Below are 17691 nucleotides of genomic sequence, written 5' to 3'. Positions count from 1 at the left end.
AGCCAATTCCTTCAGGATGCTGGGATGCATGTCATCAAGCCCCATAAATTTGAATTCCTTTGGTCAGTTTGGTTGGGTTAGCTATCCCGGTTGTTTCCCCTCCCAGACTCTTGTGGCTATTTCCCCTCCCAACCCCATGCTCACCTGCAGCCTACCCTCTGTGTGTGTGTGAGATGGGGGCAAGGAGGGGAAGAAAGTCTTGAGGCTATGCAAGTACTGTTCAGCAGTAGCCAAAACATTGGTCTGTTATCAACACTGTTTTAGTGACAAATGCGATGCACCATGTAGGCTGCTATGAAGAAAGTTAACTCCATCCCAGCTAGATCCAGTACAATTAGGAGGAAAAAATAGTTAATGGATGATTGTTTAATTCACTTTGCAATATGCGCTTTCCTCTTATATGATATAAACCTGATAAATTCCTAAATACATTTTTTCTAAAGTATTTTTAATTGTTGCTCCTAATTTTAATGTCTCATTTAAGGTGGTAATTTGAGTCCTCTCATTTCTTCTTTATATGTTTCAGTAGTTTGTGTGTTTTGTTTTTTTTTTAGAATTATTTTCTCTTTTCCTCTTTAAACAAAACAGCTCAAATGGGAATAACCTCATGGTTGGCTCAGAACTTCTGATTTCAGATGTTACTTTAAAGAGAAAGGATAAAGGTGACTTAATAGTACTTTGAATGTTAAATCAATGTTCACTTTGCAGATTAAAAACAAAAACAAAGTTGCGAAGCACATCAGTTGGTTAGTATCTCTAGTCTAATCTAAATCTCTATTAGGTTGGTTAGTATCTGTAGTCTAATCAAACTTACATCTTTATAATGTACCATTTTGCTGCAAGTTTCTTCTTGTCTTTCTAAACAGTTACAAATATATCTGGCATTGCTTCTTCTAAAACAGCATTTTAAAGCATTTCTTTGTTTCATTAAGGCATGCATTTTGTAGCCTGTTTTCAGTAACAGTGATAAGCAATGTTGTCAAAAAATATTTTTAAAAAGCTATTTCATTTTTAAATTCCAAATGCCTTCTCTTTAATGGTGGTTGTAGCACCCTTTAATCTGTAAGGGAGGGAAAAAAAAGGTCTGTACTTCACATTTTTTAATAAAACAGGGTGTAGCTCTACTGGTGGGACAACAGTTTTAGTTTGTCATGTTTTCTTTATTTAATTTGATTTTTACCTTTTCAGAAACCCTTTTAATTTTACTTTTCAGATCCCTTTTTCAGATATGAATTAAAAATCATGCTCTAACCATATAGAGATGCCAAAACTTAGTGTGGTTAGACCTCTGTGGGAAGATGTCAGGGACTGCCATGTTCTGGATATAACCATCTCTGCAACAGACCCACCACATGTCAAAGATGAGTCCATCAGCAAGGTTTGTGGCACCTCTGTGAATATATCTTTAAGAAAGGGCAGAAAGCACTACAGAAAGAGAAGTTGGGAACAAAGAGTAAGAAAACAGAGGCAACACCAAAATCAGAGAAGGAGGAGGAGTTGCTTGCTCCATGGCACTGGAGCAGATATTCCCTGCGGTTTGTGGATAACCCATGCCAGAACAGATGGATATTCCTGAAGGAACTGCTGCCTGTGGAGAACTCATACCAGAGTAGAGGAAAAGCATGAGGAAGAAGGAATAGCAGAGAGAAACCATTACTGGTTGTAACTCCCCACTCCGTTTCCCACGTGCCGCTCAGGAGGGTAGAAGAGTCTGGAGTGAAGGAGTGAAGTTAGACAAAGGAAAGGGGGATGAGGAAAGGTGTTGTTTTAATGTTTGTGTTTTTGTTTCCCACTACCTGACTTAGTAATTACAATTTTATTTTTGTTGGCTATAAAGTTAATTTTCCACAAGTTGAGTCTGTTTTGCCTGCAGTGGTAATTGGTAAGCAATCTCCTTGTCTTTATTCAAACCACAAGCTTTCTTGTTCCCATTCTTCCTATTTCCCCACCCGTCCTGTTGAGGAGGGGGAATGAATGAGCAGCTGTGTGGAAGGTTGGCTGTTAGTCAAGACTAACCCACCACATTTGGTAAGTAGGAGAGCAGTATTAGTAATGTACTAGGAGTCTTCCATTCTGAAATCTTGACATGTAAAATAGTGTAGATTTCAATTATTTCACCATTAATTTTTATCATCCTTTAAAAGTTTGGTACTCATTCAAAATATGTGCATGAGTATACAAGAACCTGAAGCTCTCTGCATAAGCATATGATTAATGTGAATTATAGTTAATAATTCATTCCAAAACTACTTTTACGTCATTGGTACATCTGAGTTCCTATCTAATGTGTGGGTGATTTATTTATTTATTTTTTTTTACAGATACCAAAGATGATGACTAGAAAGATTAAGCTTTGGGACATTAATGCCCACATAACATGTCAATTGTGCAATGGATACCTGATTGATGCTACCACTGTAACAGAATGCTTACATACTTGTAAGTAGGAATATAATTCTGTGAATAAGCTAAAATTGTTTTTGTACTTGATATACTAGATGTTTTAACAGTTTGTAGTTGAAGTTTCAAAATTTACTGTTTTTCAACCAGAATAATGCAAGCTTTGCTATGCACTTACAATTTTTCAATAAAGCAATATATATTGTCTCATGAGACAAATAGGGAGAGGAAACTTTAAAACATATATATAATCAACAGCAATGTATATTCAGGAATGTAGTTTTCCTGTTGAATACTAGAAGAAATGTGGCATGCTCTACAGAGATTATACATGTATGGTGTTTCAGATTTGCCAGAGATCATTTTTTCCACTGCATTTGATTTATAGATGCTGTTCATCAGCTTTAATGTATTTGCTTTTCTTTTTTAGCTCATTCTTGAGCTCCTTCTCCCTGTGCTCCAAATCTAAAGTTCCTCAGTGTTCTGTTTGGAGTAAAGCATTTAGAAACCTAATCTAGGAGTTGCTTTGTTAGGTCCCAAATCCTGTAAGGCTGCCGTTAAGTATTGCATTTGGTCTTGCTAGAGGGTCACTTTTTCATTGTTCTAAAATGTACTTATTTATTTATTTGCAACCCTAAAACATGCACTGCAAGCATGTTTCACATAGGCCATGCCATTTCTCTAGTTTGTATATAGCAATGAATTTTTAGAGCAAACCTACAGGGCTTTCTTGAGAAGCCAGGGAGGTTTTACTGCCCTCTTCTTTTTCTTTTCTTTGCTTTGCTTTGCTTTTCCTTGTGGACTATGTCTTATGAATTTATGTTTTCAGAAAGTTTTATTGCTTTTGGTTTCATCCTTAGACTTATGGTATTAATTCTGAGGAGACACATAGCCTCATGTTATGAGTGGAAGGGTAGGGGACAGCTTTTTCAAAAACAGATGTTGAAAAAGTGTTTCCCCATTTGTATCTTTTTACTTTGTCTGTGACAAACTGAGCTGACGTGCTGAGCTGAGTTTAGGAGGTTGGTATCTGCTTATTCTGAACTGGAGGATCTGCTGTTGGCAAGTGATTGTGTTTTTTACAAGATGAGTTTGGTTCTTCTGTTTATGTGGTTCAGACAGGTTTGGGCCTCACCCTTGCAACTGGATCTGCTAGAATATTCCACTGGAGTAGATTCCAATGCTCACTCCCTGGGCTTAGTGAGTAAAGCTGCTAGGGTTGGTCCAATGGAGAGTGTCCAGAGAAGGGCTACTAAGATGGTGAAGGGCCTAGAGGGGAAGACATAGGAGGAGGAGGAGCGGTTGAGGTCACAAATTAACTTCATGATTACAGTGCCATGTGGTTCTTAAACTGTATATAGCAAGCTTCTTTTTCTTCAAACTACATCTTGTTTTATTTTTTCTTGTTTATTAATGTTCTTGTTATTAGTCTGTAGAAGCTGCTTGGTGAAGTATTTGGAGGAAAACAACACCTGTCCAACATGTAGGATAGTTATACACCAGAGCCATCCATTACAGTATATCGGGTAAGTGTGCAGTATGAAAGTGTAAAGCACAACCAGTTACTCTCTGGACTGTATAAACCTCTCAAATATAGCAAAGTTTCTCTTTAGATATTTTAAAATTTGCTTATCAGAATTTTAAATATATATAAAGAAGGTTGATTAGAGGATAAAATATTTATATAAAGGAGGTAAGGTATTGAATTTTTCTGTGAATTTGCAGTTCTTCTAAAGTAAATCAGACAAACACAATAGACTTTATTGTTTAATTCCTGAGAGAAGTTTAATGAGATTTAGTCACTTTTAGTGACTTTTAGTTTTGTATGCCTGGATCATAGAAGTTACAAATATGGAACATATACTTGAATTACACTTTTCCAAAATCTTTAGAAAAATAACTGTCAGTTGGACAGTGGTTTTCAGTGACATAGAGGGTATGTTCAAAGACCGTAAATACATAGCATTATTGTTGATTTAGTCTTTCAAAGAACTGTTTAGTTCATAGGTACAGATGAGAAATATGGCAGCAGAAAAGTTAGACTAGTGGCTTCAACCTCTTAAATGGAACAATCTCTGAATATAAGGTTTGTGCCTACTTCTTTTCATTCCCACATAGAACTCCCTTACTGCATGACCTAACATGATTGGGGTGTTATATCTTAATTTCCTTCTTTTTCAGTGTATTTTGTGTTTATTTGTACATTACCTTTATTTTTCTTCAATGATTTCCTCTTATTTTAAATATTTCAAAGATATCAGTCAAATGTTTATACCACCTGTTGTGGTTTAACCCGGCCGGCGGCTAAACACCACGCAGCCATTCGGTCCCCCTCCCCCTCCCTCTCTGGGACGGGGGAGAGAAATGGAAAGTGAAGCCCGTGAGTTGAGATAAAGACAGTTTAATAAGACAGGAAAATAATAATAACAACAACAATAAAATAATAACATAATAATAATAATAATAATAATAACAACAACAACAATAACAATAATAATAACAACAATAACAATAACAATAATAATACAATGGAGATAATAGGAAAATAATAATAATATGTACAAACAAGTGATGCACAATGCAATTGCTCACCACCTGCTGACCGATGCCCAGCCTAACCCCGAGCAGTCCAGCCCCCTCCCCCTGGCTAGCCACCCCTATATATTGTTTAGCATGACGTCAGATGGTATGGAATACCCCTTTGGCTAGTTTGGGTCACCTGTCCTGGGTCTGTTCCCGTCCCAGCTCTTACTGCACCCCCAGCCTGCCTGTTGGCAGGACAGAGCAAAAGGCTGAGATGTCCTTGGCTTGGTGTAAGCACTGCTCTGCAAGAATTAAAACATCGGGGTGTTATCAGCACTCTTCTCATCCTAAGCCAAAACACAGCATTCCACCAGCTACTAGGAAGAAAATTAATTCTGTTCTAACTGAAACCAGGACACCACCTGACTTGGCTGGATCTGCACTAGAGATTTGTACAATTTCAACTTCCACTGATATAAATGTATTGAGATAGTGTGTTCACAATAGCTGCTGCATGTTGAATAGACTTGTTTACCTCAATGCAGTTTCTTTTTGTTTGTGACACTGCTTCAAATGTGCCTGTCTTGGTTCTAGTGCAGCTTTTGAAGGAATGGTTGCAGAAAATTAATTTGATTCTCTCCACTTTCACTGACAATTCTGGATGTCCTATAAAAACTTTCCGAATTGCTCAAAACTAAGTCCCCTTCAGGAGTCTGAAATAAGATTTTCCTTATACCTTTTGAGAATGACATAGAGACTATACTAAAGTGTATTCTGAAGTATGACAAAACAGCGATGACAAATCCATGCCAGTAGGCAAGAAGAAACAAATGGCATGAAAACCACACAGTGTGGTTGTCCTCTGTAAAGCTACAGGAATGCTTCCGTGTATTGATTCAGAAGGCTGTTTTCAATGCTAAGAGAGGCCTGAGAACTTGACCTCTAATTGAAAAGTTAGAAGTGGATTTGACAGTTGTTTATGGACACTGAATGTACAGTATTGTCTGTTTAAAAATTGATCCCATTCTTTATTCTATTTTTTTTTTCTCTATTGCTTTGAAAAATAAGGATGTCCTCCTAGGGGAAGTATTTTCCTGAGGCAGTTACAAAACACTGCCCCTTCAAGATAAAAACAGATAGCCTTTGTGCAACCTCTTTTGGAAGTTGGTGTTTTTTCAGTAGAGAATTAATAGGGAGGAACTTTGTATTATGTTGTAGTTACAAAAATCTGTGATCTAATTCATCCCCATTGTATTGGGTTTAAATGGCAAGATTTGTTTTTTTATTTTTTTTTTTTTGGGGGGGGGTGGGGCTGCAGGGTGGCCTCTGTGAGAAGAGACCAGAAACTGCCCCATGTTAGATAAGAACCAGTTCCAGCCAGCTCAAAAAGGGACCTGACACTGAGCAATGGTGGTTGTGCCTCTGTGATAGCATATTTAAGAAAGGCTAAGAAACAGTGCACAGCAGCTGTGAGAGGAACAATCCTGCAGACAAGGTCTGTGAAGAAGGAAGGGGAAGAGGCGCTCCAGGCACCAGAGCTGAGATTGTTGGAACATGGTGACGCAGGTTGTCCCCCTGCTTCCCATGGTGTACCATGTCACTGCAGCCCATGGAGGACCCCACACTGGAGCAGGTGGATATTGCCTGAAGGAAGATGCAGCCCATAGACAGCCCATGCAGGAGCAATTTGGGCCTGGGCAGCTGCAGCCTGTGGAGAGGATCAGACACAGAATCACACACAGAATTTCTAGGTTGGAAGAGACCTCAAGATCATCGAGTCCAACCTCTAACCTAACGCTAGCAGTCCCCACTAAACCATATCCCTAAGCTCTACATCTAAATGTCTTTTGAAGACTTCCAGGGATGGTGACTCCACCACTTCCCTGGGCAGCCTGTTCCAATGCCTCACAACCCTTTCAGTAAAGAAGTTCTTCCTAATATCCAACCTAAAACTCCCCTGGCGCAACTTAAGCCCATTCCCCCTCGTCCTGTCACCAGGCACGTGGGAGAACAGACCAACCCCCACCTCGCTACAGCCTCCCTTGAGGTACCTATAGAGAGCAATAAGGTTGCCCCTGAGCCTCCTCTTCTCCAGGCTGAACAAGCCCAGCTCCCTCAGCCGCTCCTCGTAGGACTTGTTCTCCAGGCCCCTCACCAGCTTCGTCGCCCTTCTCTGCACCCGCTCAAGCACCTCGATGTCCTTCTTGTAGCGAGGGGCCCAAAACTGAACACAGTACTCGAGGTGTGGCCTCACCAGAGCTGAGTACAGGGGGACAATCACCTCCCTAGCCCTGCTGGTCACACTGTTTCTGATACAAGCCAGGATGCCGTTGGCCTTCTTGGCCACCTGAGCACACTGCTGGCTCATATTCAACCGACTATCCACCATTACTCCCAGGTCCTTCTCTTCTAGGCAGCTCTCCAACCACTCATCTCCCAGCCTGTAGCTCTGCTTGGGGTTATTGCGCCCCAGGTGCAGGACCCGGCATTTGGCCTTGTTGAACTTCATGCAGCTGACCTCAGCCCATCGGTGCAGCCTATCCAGGTCCTCCTGCAGAGCTTTCCTACCCTCAAGCAGATCGACACACACACCTAACTTGGTGTCATCTGCAAACTTACTGAGGGTGCACTCAATGCCCTCGTCCAGATCATCAATGAAGATATTAAAGAGGACCGGCCCCAGCACCGAGCCCTGGGGGACGCCACTAGTGACTGGCCTCCAACTGGACTTGACTCCATTCACCACGACTCTTTGGGCCCGGCTATCCAGCCAGTTTCTAACCCAACGAAGCGTGCGCCAGTCCATGGACAAGCAGGTTGTCTAGCAGGAACTGCAGCCCCTGGGGTATCCAAGCTGGAGCAGTCCATTCCTGAAGGACTGCACCACATGGTACGGACCCATGCTGGAGAAGTTCTTGAAGAACTGCAGTCTGTGGGAAGCCCATGTAGGATCAGTTCAGGAAGGACTGCATCCCATGGGAGGTACCCCATGCTGGAATAGGGGAAGAGCATGACAATGAAGGACTATGTAGTGGGTTTACGTGGTAAGATTTTGGTAGTAGGGGGCTGCAGGGGTGGCCTCTGTGAGAAGAATCCAGAAGCTGCTCCATGTTAGATAAGAGCCAGTTTCAGCCATCTCCAAAGGGACCCGCCACTTGCTAAAGCCAAGACAATAAGTGATATTGGTTGCACTTCTGTGAGAGTAGATTTAAGAAAGGGGAAAAAACTGCTGCTCTACAGCAGATGGGAGAATGAGGAGTGAGAACTGCAGACACCAAGTTCAGTGAAGAAGGAGGGGGAGGAAGTGTTCCAGTCACCAGAGCTGAATTTCCCCTGGGGCCTGTGGAGAGGACCATGGTGAAGCAGATTGTCCCCCTGCAGCCCATGGTGTACCACAGCAGAGCAGATTTCTATACTGCAGCCTGTGGAGGAGCCCACGGTGGAGCAGATGTATATGACCTGAAGGAGGCTATAGCCTGTGGAGAATTCCCACAGGAGCAGACTCTGGATCAAACCTGTAGCCCATGGAAAGAAGCCCACACAAGAGCAGGTGATCTGGCAGGAGCTGCCGCCCGTGGGGGACCCATGTTGGATCAGTTTGGTCCTGATGGATAGACCCTGTGGTACGGACCTATATTTGGAGCAGTTCTCGAAGAGCTGTTGCCTATAGGAAGCCCATGCAGGATCTGTTCGGGAAGGACTGCGTCCCGTGGGAGGGACCCCACATTGGAGCAGGGGAAGAGACTGACCATGAAGGAGCGGCGAAGGAGAAGACTGACTGCAACCCCCATTTCCCTGTTCCCCTGCACCACTTGGGGGGAGGAGGTGGAAGAGGGTGGATGGGGGGGAAGGTGTTTTCAGTTTTTCTTTGTTTCTCACTTCTCTAGCTTGCTAGTAATAGGTAATAAATTTCTCTCGTCTCCCTATGCTGAGTCTGTTTTGCCCGTGATGATACTTGTTGAGTCACGTCCCTGTCCTTATCTCAACCCTTGAGCCCTTCTCATCGTATTTTCTCCCCCTTTTCCTTTGAGGAAGGAGAGTGAGAGAGCGGTTGTAGTGGAGCTCAGCTGCCTAGCAGTGTAAAACTACCACAGAGTGGCAGAGACGAAGCATTATGGACTGACACCAACCCCCATTCTCCTTTCCCCTGCACCCCTCGGGGGGGAAGAGGAAGAAGAGGGTGGATGGGGGGAAGGTGTTTTTAGTTTGCTTTTAGTTCTCACTGCTCTGATCTGTTGATAATAGGCATTAAATTAATTTAATCTCCCTTTTGCTGAGTCTGTTTTTGCTTGTGATGGTAATTAATGAGCAATCTCCCTGTCCTTATCTCAACCCACGATTTTTTCCATCATATTTTCTCCCTCTGTCCTGCTGAGGAGGGGGAGTGAGACAGTAGCTGCATGGTGCTCGGCTACCTACCGGTGTTTAAACCATAACACCCAGCCATCTGGGGAATACGTTGAACAAACACAGGAGTCATGAAACTCATGTGTCATGGCTAAGAATACTGTTAAATTCTCTCTTCTCTCATGCTGGTGGCTAATATCATTCATTTACTTTGAAATGTTTTGGGAGATGTACCTGCAAACTGTAAATGGCACTTAAAAATCCTAACCTGAGAGTCAAAGCTGGAGATTGGTACTGTAATCTCTTCTGGAGCTAATGCCCTGGTAGCAGCTGAAGATGAAATTTTAGCTTGTATTGAATTTTATTTATAGTTTGGAATTCAGTGTAATGTTCTGGTCCTTTCAGGCAATGACTTGTTTTAGAGTAATCCAGAAAAGGGCAGCTTGTATTTACACTTTGAAACAGGTTGAAAACATCAGAGTGCTACCTAGGTGAGTTGAAGAATGGAAGTTTAGAATCTTAACTAGTCCTGCTCTCCCAGTTCCTGTCTTATGTTTTGGATCAGTCTGTCCTTTTTGTTACACCCTTTTTTGCTAGATGGGATTCTGTGCTACATGATGGTGCTCTTGAGTAAAATTTTGATTAAGAGCAAACACTTTTTTTTTTCTTTGCTCCATTCCTTTTTTTTCCCCTATAGGCTCCTTTCCTCATGTTTTTTAAAAATCCCAGTATGGATAGCTAAAAACCTAGCAACGTGAGAGATTAATTAAAAGGGATAAGAAGCAGTATAATTTCTATTAAAAGAAAAGTGTAGTTGTGGTTTAACCCAGCCGGCAGCCAAGCACTACACAGCCACTTGCTCACCCGCCCCCCTCCCTCTCTGGGATGGGGGGAGAGAATCAGAAAAATGAAGCCTGTGGGTTGAGACAGAGGCAGTTTATTAGGACAGAAAATAAAGTAATAATAATAATAGTACTACTAATAATAATGTGTACAAAACAAGTGATGCACAATGGAATTGCTCACCACCTGCTGACCAATGCCCAGCCTATCCCCAAGCAGTCAGTCCCCCCACCCTGGCCAGCCTCCCCCCATCTTAATTGTTCAGCATGACGTCAGATGGTGTGGAATATCCTTTTGGCCAGTTTGGGTCACCTGTCCTGGGTCTGTCCCCTCCCAGCTCCTGCTGCACTCCCAGCCTGCCCACTTGCAGGACAGAGTGAGAAGCTGAAAAGTCCTTGGCTTAGTGTAAGCATTACTCTGCAACAATTAAAATATCAGTGTGTTATCAACATTATTCTCATCCTAAATCCCAAACACAGCACCCTACCAGCTACTAGGAGGAAAATTAATTGTATCATAGCTGAAACCAGGACAAGTGTCTAGAGTCTAGAAACAGAAAAGCTAAACATACTTTTGTCAAATTTTTCAAAGAATTTCGAGAGTATGTTACTGATATACATGCTGGTAGAAACGTTTCTTACAGGATTCCTTCCTTTGCAACGTAAAGACCATCCTTCTTAGCATTTCTGTTAAACTTCTGTCAATTTAATTTTTTTTCAGTTCTTGTCTTAGCCTGAACCTTGTCTGCATTCCTTTCCTGTTACTGTCGTCTTCTGTTTGACATTTCAGTTATCCGAAATCAGTATATTTCTTACAAGACTTCGGAGGTTTGTGGAGTCAATTTAATATGGAATCTCTTAAAGAGAAATGTTTTGAATCAAGATGGCTAATTTAAACCTTCATTTTTTTTCCCTGCTAGTCATGATAGAACAATGCAAGATATTGTTTACAAACTTGTGCCAGGCCTCCAAGAAGGTAAGTTTTCTGTATGACCTGTTTTTACTGAATGTTAGATTTACACATAGTTCCTTTTCATTAATGAAAGGAGGAAGTGAGGAAAAGTATTCATGGAAAGATGAAAAATACCATCTTCACTTGTTCCAGTTCTAGCACTACTTCTCTATACTTCAGTGCTTTTTTCTGTTTTAGACTTGTACTAGCAGCATTACTGAAAAGTCAGTAATGAAAATACTAGTGTTTGTTTCGGTGAAAAGTAACATTTTGTTAACCTAAATAGCACTACAAAGTTTTCATGTTGGCATTCTCTATATTGCATACATTCTTCTTTAAACTGTGTATGTATTCATGTCTTTTCTGCCAGGTTTGCAGAGTTCTAAGAGACAGAATATTAATCTAGTGTAATTTTTATTTTCAGTTAAATTTTCTTCTCCTAAAACATACTTAAATACCAAGGTACTTGCTAGCAAAACATTTGTTCTTTCATAATCTATTTGGACCATGCATCTGTTGAACTAAAGGAATGCTTTATATTAATTATTCAGTATTATTTTTCAGTGGTGTGTTGCTACTTTTATTTAAGTAGAATCCAATCAAGCTGTCAAATGAGGACAATATCAGACATTTATAAGCAAGTTTAGGTAAAGGGATTGTTTTTAAATTGTTTCTAAGATATTGAAAAATCATAAATCATAGAATCATAGAATGATTTGGGTTGGAAAGGACCTTTAAAGATCATCTAGTTCCAACCCCTCTGCCATGGGCAGGGATGCCAACCACTAGATCAGGTTGCCCAAAGCCCTGTCCAACCTGGCCTTGAACACTTCCAGGGATGGGGCATCCACAACTTCTCTGGGCAACCTCTTCCAGTGCCTCACCATCCTCATAGTAAATAATTTCTTCCTAATGTCTAATTTAAATCTATACTCTTTCAGTTTAAAACCTTTACCCCTTAGTCCTATTGCTACATTCCCTGATAGAGTCCCTCCACAGCTTTTCTGTAGCTCCCCTTTAGGTACTGGAAGGCCCCTCTAAGGTCTCCCCAGAGCCTTCTCTTCTCCAGACTGAACAACCACAATTCTCTCAGTCTGAGAGGTGTTCCAACCCTCTGATCATATTCGTGGTCCTCCTCTGGACCCACTCTAACAGAACAGGTCCAAGTCTTTCTTGTGCTGAGGGCCCCAGACCTGTATGAAGTACTCCAGGTGGAGTATCAAGAGAGCAGAGTAGACAGGGAGAATCACCTCCCTCAAACTGCTGGCCACTTCTTATGATACAGCCCAGAATATGATTAACTTTCTGAGCTGCAAGTGCACATTGCTGGCTTATAGTCAATTTTTCATTCACTAGTACCCCCAATTCCTTCTCTGTGGGCTGCTCTCAATCCATTCATGCCCTAGTCTGCACTGATACTGGCAGTTGCCCCAACTGAGATGCAGCGCCTTGCACTTGGCCTTATTGAAATAAGCATAAACATTCAAAACCAATGTTTTGACAGAAATACTGAAGGAGGAAATACAAAGTATGGTATAGTATTTAAAATCTATTTTATCTATAATATCTATATAATGGTGTAATAATAGCTCTGCAAATGACTTGGTAATATTATGCCTCTCAAGAATAAGATCTAGGGTAATGCGATTATGGCAGCAAGAGCGGAGAAGTAGCAAAAAGTGCTAATACTACTTTCTGCCTGACAAGCTTCTTTTACAGGTCAGAGGAGCATTTTAGAATACCTTGATAAATATTGGGCTATAACTTTATTACATAACTAATATGTACAATTGTAAACAGCGGAAATGAAAAAGCAGAAGGAATTCTATCACAAACTGGGTATGGAAGTACCAGGGGACATCAAAGGGGAGACATGCTCTTCAAAGCAACATCTAGATTCATATCTCAGTGGTAAATGGTCTTATGTTTATTCTGTCTTGGGGTAGGGGGGGTGGGAAACAGACTGCCATTAAACTGCTGAAAGGATCTGTCATAGCTAGGTGTCTAGCTAATATTTATTAACACATGTAATTGTATAATACTGTACAATGCTTGTTTGTGCATGTATATTGGACTATATATGTGCTCACCATCTTTGAACTCACCGAGTCCAGTATTGTTGTTTTGCATCAGACTTGTTTATAGAATATGTTCTTTTAGCTGGCTGTAATGCGTTCCTGGTGAAGATCTTCATTAGTATCTATGTGGGAGCTCTATGATGATACTCTGCTTCTGGGCTGCTAGCAGAGCTGGTTATATTGAGCGCTGCACTATATACTTGTTCCCATTTTGACTGTGTGGGCCTATTGGCAGCTGATGTTGCTTAAGTAGATGGCCATGACTTGGAGGCAGGGTTATTTTTTATTAAGTTATTACGTTATTTTTTATTCCAGTACTGAACTGTACTGACATTAATTTCAGAAATGATGTGGTGGTTATATTAAGGTGTGTGTGTATTTATTCTAGAGCAAAAGAATTCTGAAATTTATGACTGTCAGGAGAGCATACCAGTTGTACACAATAGTGAATGATCCCTGATAAATTTATAGCAAGGTGTTTTGAATTGACAAGAAGCCTTTTTTGGGAAGCTTTGGATTAATGTCCAGGAAGGGTAGACGCATTACATACGTTTCTGCTACCAAGAATAAAGCTGTTTTCCAACCTTTTTCCTGGTTAGAAGAGAAGCTGATCATGTTCTGACAAACCTAATTACTTTGAAAAACAAACACAAAAAAAACAACAAACCAACAACAACAACAAAAAAGAAAAAACGAGTTGCTCTTGACTAGTCTTGACTTTGTTTCAGGATTAATTGTCATCTGAGATGTCTAATTTAATGCTCTGCTTTATTCTTGAAGGTGAAACTAAAACAGATGAAAATTCAAACAAAGAAACTTCTGAAGAAAAAGAAGAAGATAATGACTATCATCGAAGTGATGAACAGGTGGGCTTACTTCTGATATAGGTCATTTGTTAGTTTTATTTTCTATTTCAGCTTCAGTCCTGTTCTACTTTAAATTATTATTTTTTTTTCCCTCTGACAGAGACAAGATACAGTGTTCTCCCATGCTTTTGTGTAAACTTGAACTTTGTCTTTTTTTTAGGTAGCTGTGGGGAAATTTGATTGAGGTTTGATAGTTTATAACTAGTTCTGAGTTTTTGGACTATCAGCTAAATTCTGTGTTGGTTTCCATCTCAACTAGATTTCAAGTACTTTGTGCCCTTTTTCTGAAAGGGTCTACTCTCATGCCACTCTGATGCATCAGGACTGAATATGTTTCAATAACTAGAATGAAAAGTCTTTTTTAATTTACTATTTATTTTAATCCTTATCATGTTAAGGGTATATGTGGACTTCCCACTTTTGATATTCTCTGTCCTTCCTAACTCTCCAACACTTGATGTATTTCTTCACTGTCATTGATGGACTGTGATAAGAGTCTTTTGTCCTGTTCTCTGTGCCTGTTGTAGGAGGCTTGCCAGGTCAGGATGGTGGAGGGGTCGCTTGACTAGGGTCAAATACATTCCAATAGGTGCTGGTTGCAGTTCATGATATAGCATATAGTCAAAAGACAAATCTTCATGAGTAATTATGGGTGCAGAGAAATTAAAATCACAATCTATGATTATGGAAAAGTTAGAAATATCAGAGTGATTAGTAACACTATTAACAATATCATCTATTAACAAGGATTTACATAATGTTTGTATACATACACACCCTTTCCCAATGTATAGAACTACCGTTCCAGGAATCTCATTGGGATGTATTTCAAAGCAGCAGATATTCTGTTCTGTATCTAGACAGGTATCTTGAGCTTTAAGGGTGTTACTCTCACAAATGAAACCTTGTTGTTCTCGAACAACACATGTATTAACATCAACAGTTTGCCATTTATTTACATTTCGTTGGGCACATGCTCTGGGTTCTAATCCTAGCACAGTAATTGGGTATATGGTATATATCGAAGCATTGCATATAGTAAAGACAAAGCCAACATTTTTTTTTGTACTTTGAATGATAAGTGAAGTTGATTAATTGCCACCAGAATTGAAACTCCTTTTCAAACTCTGATGCATTATCCCAGATTTCTTTGCGAATTTCAGTGGGTAAGGTTCCTCCTTCCCCTTCCCTAATGATGGCTGGTATTACAGTTTTGGTTTACAGATAAGACAAAAAACAGAAATACCCAACAAATAAAATCAACTCTGCTTGGGAACACTCTAGATTGGTATAGGGGAGTCTGTGATCCCAGGTGTAGAAAACAGCATTTAGAGTAACTGGGAACAGACAAAAGAAAAGGTGCTCGGTTGTTATCCAACCAGCAGATTTTAGGTTAAAAGGTGGGTACTACCATCTAGTGCTGATTCGATGTAGTTTCCTGGAACTATCTTTCACTTCCCAAGTGTAAAGGTTCTTTGGGGTTGTTAATACCATTAACACTGTCCCAATCTGAGGCATTTTAACCAGCACAAGCTGACCTGCATAAAAGCCAGTAGGGTATTTCCTCAGTTTTACATCTGCCTTTAGTACCAAAAATGTAGCAGAAGCACAAAAAGCTTTCATCTTTGGACAACTATCTCCACTCCATCTATTATTTAATTGATAGATGACACTGGACAGTCGCAGATGCCATCCAGATTCATGGGTTTTAGCAAATCGCTTGACTAACCCATTAGTCCGTTCAACAATACCATTGGCCTGGGGATAGAATGGAGTATGGAATACCCACCAGATCACTCCTCCTTGTCCCAGTCTTGTATAACTACAGCTGTAAAAATTGATCCGTTATCACTCTGAATCTCCTCTGGAAGGGGGATTGTAGTAAACCATTCCTTTAAGCTATGGACTGTACTTTCTCCAGTGGAAGCTGCAACTACTGTGGCTATGTGGCTATGGTAATTCCTGAGATGACATCTACCCCCACCAATATGTATTTTTTTACCCCCTGAGGGTCACAGTGGACCTACATAGTCGATCTGCCAGGTGTGCCACAGTGTTTTTCTGTCCTGGATATGCAGGGGAGGCACTTTACTCAAATGTTTGATGTGGGTTTTTTTTTCAGTCTCAAAAGACATTGTGAACAGGCAATGGCCACTTGTTTGCACAACTTCACTGATACAGGCCATCCTCGGGCTATGCCTTCTCGATACAAGTTGGTTTGTTGGGTGTGGCCTCATTTTACATGCAACCATTCGAGTAAGCGTTCCCATTAGTGGTCATCACTCATGACATCAATTTTCCATAGTCATGTAAGGCTATCCACTTGTTGGTTCAATTGGCAGTAGTGGAAGCTGACCAATCATGCTCTTTTACCAGACCAATGTGCAGCACCCTTTGTTCTCTTATTTCTAGCAATTGCTTCCAGCTGTCAGTTTGCCAGACTGGGACTCTATTTACTTTCCAGTCATTGGCTGCCCAGTGGCCTATCCACTCTGTGGCTCCCTTGAAAGCAGTGTATGAGTCTATGTAGATATGGCTGGCGCCATATTGTGCAGCTAATAGCATGCCCTAAGCTCTCCTATTTGCACACTTCCTCCACCTGTTTCACTTAACCTTTCCCCTGTGGCCGCTTCCAGTGCCACAGACTTATAATTCCACTCACTGTTTTGCCTATAGGATGATACACTGGTGAACCATGCTCCTTCAAGGTCACTGCCTTCCCTCAGATGAGGTGCCTCCTGAATTGGAGATGGTTTGCTTGTCTGGTTTTGGAATAACAAAGTGCTGTCTATATCTTTCTGCAAATTACATACTTTAATGTTGTCTTCTGTAATAGGCATAATTTCATTGATACCTTCCAGATAGGCATACCATTTACAGCCCAGGTTTCTGGGCAATGCCTGCAGGTGGCGGTGTAACTTTACGAACTATATCTAGGAGACAGAAAGGTCCCTGGATGAACATGTTCTGTCATAGAATCATAGAATATCTGAGTTGGAAGGGACCCATAAGGATCATCGAGTCCAACTCCTGGGTTCCCAGAGGAACACCAAAAAAAAAATATTTAAAAAATCAGATCATGTGTCTGAGATTGTCCAAATGCTTCTTGAACTCTGTCAGGCTTGGTGCCATGACCACTTCCCTGGGGAGTCTGTTCCAGTGCCCAACCACCCTCTTGGTGAAAAACCTTTTCCTGATATCCAGCCTGAACCTCCCCTGTTGCAGCTTCAAGCCATTCCCTTGGGTCTTATTGCGGGTTACCAGAGAGAAGAGATCAGCACCTGTCCTTTTCTTCTCTGTTCCACCTGTTTCACTGCTTGCATTAGGGACAGCAAGCCTTTTTCAAGATCTTGTGAGAAACACTCTGTAGCCAATAACATAGGCTCAGGCGAGTATCTCAGTGAAGTAGCATTTTTATTTGCAATTGCAGTGGTGGGCGTCCTGCAAGTAGAAGAGCACAGTAAAAGTATATCATAACCTTATATTCCCTATTACCTGATACTTGATTCCTTCCCTGTTTCCTCATTGGCTGAGTACTACAGGTTCACAAGCTACTCGACACATTGCTATATCATATATGTACAATTTAATTTGACTAACCATTAATTTCTCCTTTTCTTTTTTTTTTTCTTTCTCTCATGACTAGAGGGCCCATGATTTTTGTTTTTACTGATTTCTCAGTG

At 40.9% G+C, this 17691-nt stretch overlaps 1 protein-coding gene and 1 long non-coding RNA gene across 5 annotated transcripts in view; one reads left to right on the top strand and one right to left on the bottom strand.

Moving 5' to 3' along the window:
- LOC311426388 overlaps nucleotides 1-17691 on the bottom strand; it is a 371544-nt gene that overhangs the window by 269468 nt on the left and 84385 nt on the right. The gene's annotated exons all lie outside the window — the stretch shown is intronic.
- LOC311426329 (polycomb group RING finger protein 3-like) overlaps nucleotides 1-17691 on the top strand; it is a 176269-nt gene that overhangs the window by 100919 nt on the left and 57659 nt on the right. For 2 of the 4 annotated variants that reach the window (XM_084502766.1, XM_084502767.1), the window contains 6 exons: nucleotides 1214-1378; nucleotides 2322-2439; nucleotides 3830-3926; nucleotides 11033-11088; nucleotides 12865-12975; nucleotides 13923-14008. In XM_084502766.1, the coding sequence (XP_084358892.1) occupies nucleotides 1262-1378; nucleotides 2322-2439; nucleotides 3830-3926; nucleotides 11033-11088; nucleotides 12865-12975; nucleotides 13923-14008 (585 nt within the window). In that variant the 5' untranslated portion in view covers nucleotides 1214-1261. The remainder of the gene's footprint in view (nucleotides 1-1213; nucleotides 1379-2321; nucleotides 2440-3829; nucleotides 3927-11032; nucleotides 11089-12864; nucleotides 12976-13922; nucleotides 14009-17691) is intronic. The other 2 variants (XM_084502769.1, XM_084502768.1) reach the window with 1 other exon arrangement.

This window comes from Aythya ferina (assembly GCF_964211825.1).
Source record: "Aythya ferina genome assembly, chromosome: W".
Classification (NCBI taxonomy): Eukaryota; Metazoa; Chordata; class Aves; order Anseriformes; family Anatidae; genus Aythya; species Aythya ferina.
This window is presented reverse-complemented; position numbering and strand designations above follow the sequence as displayed.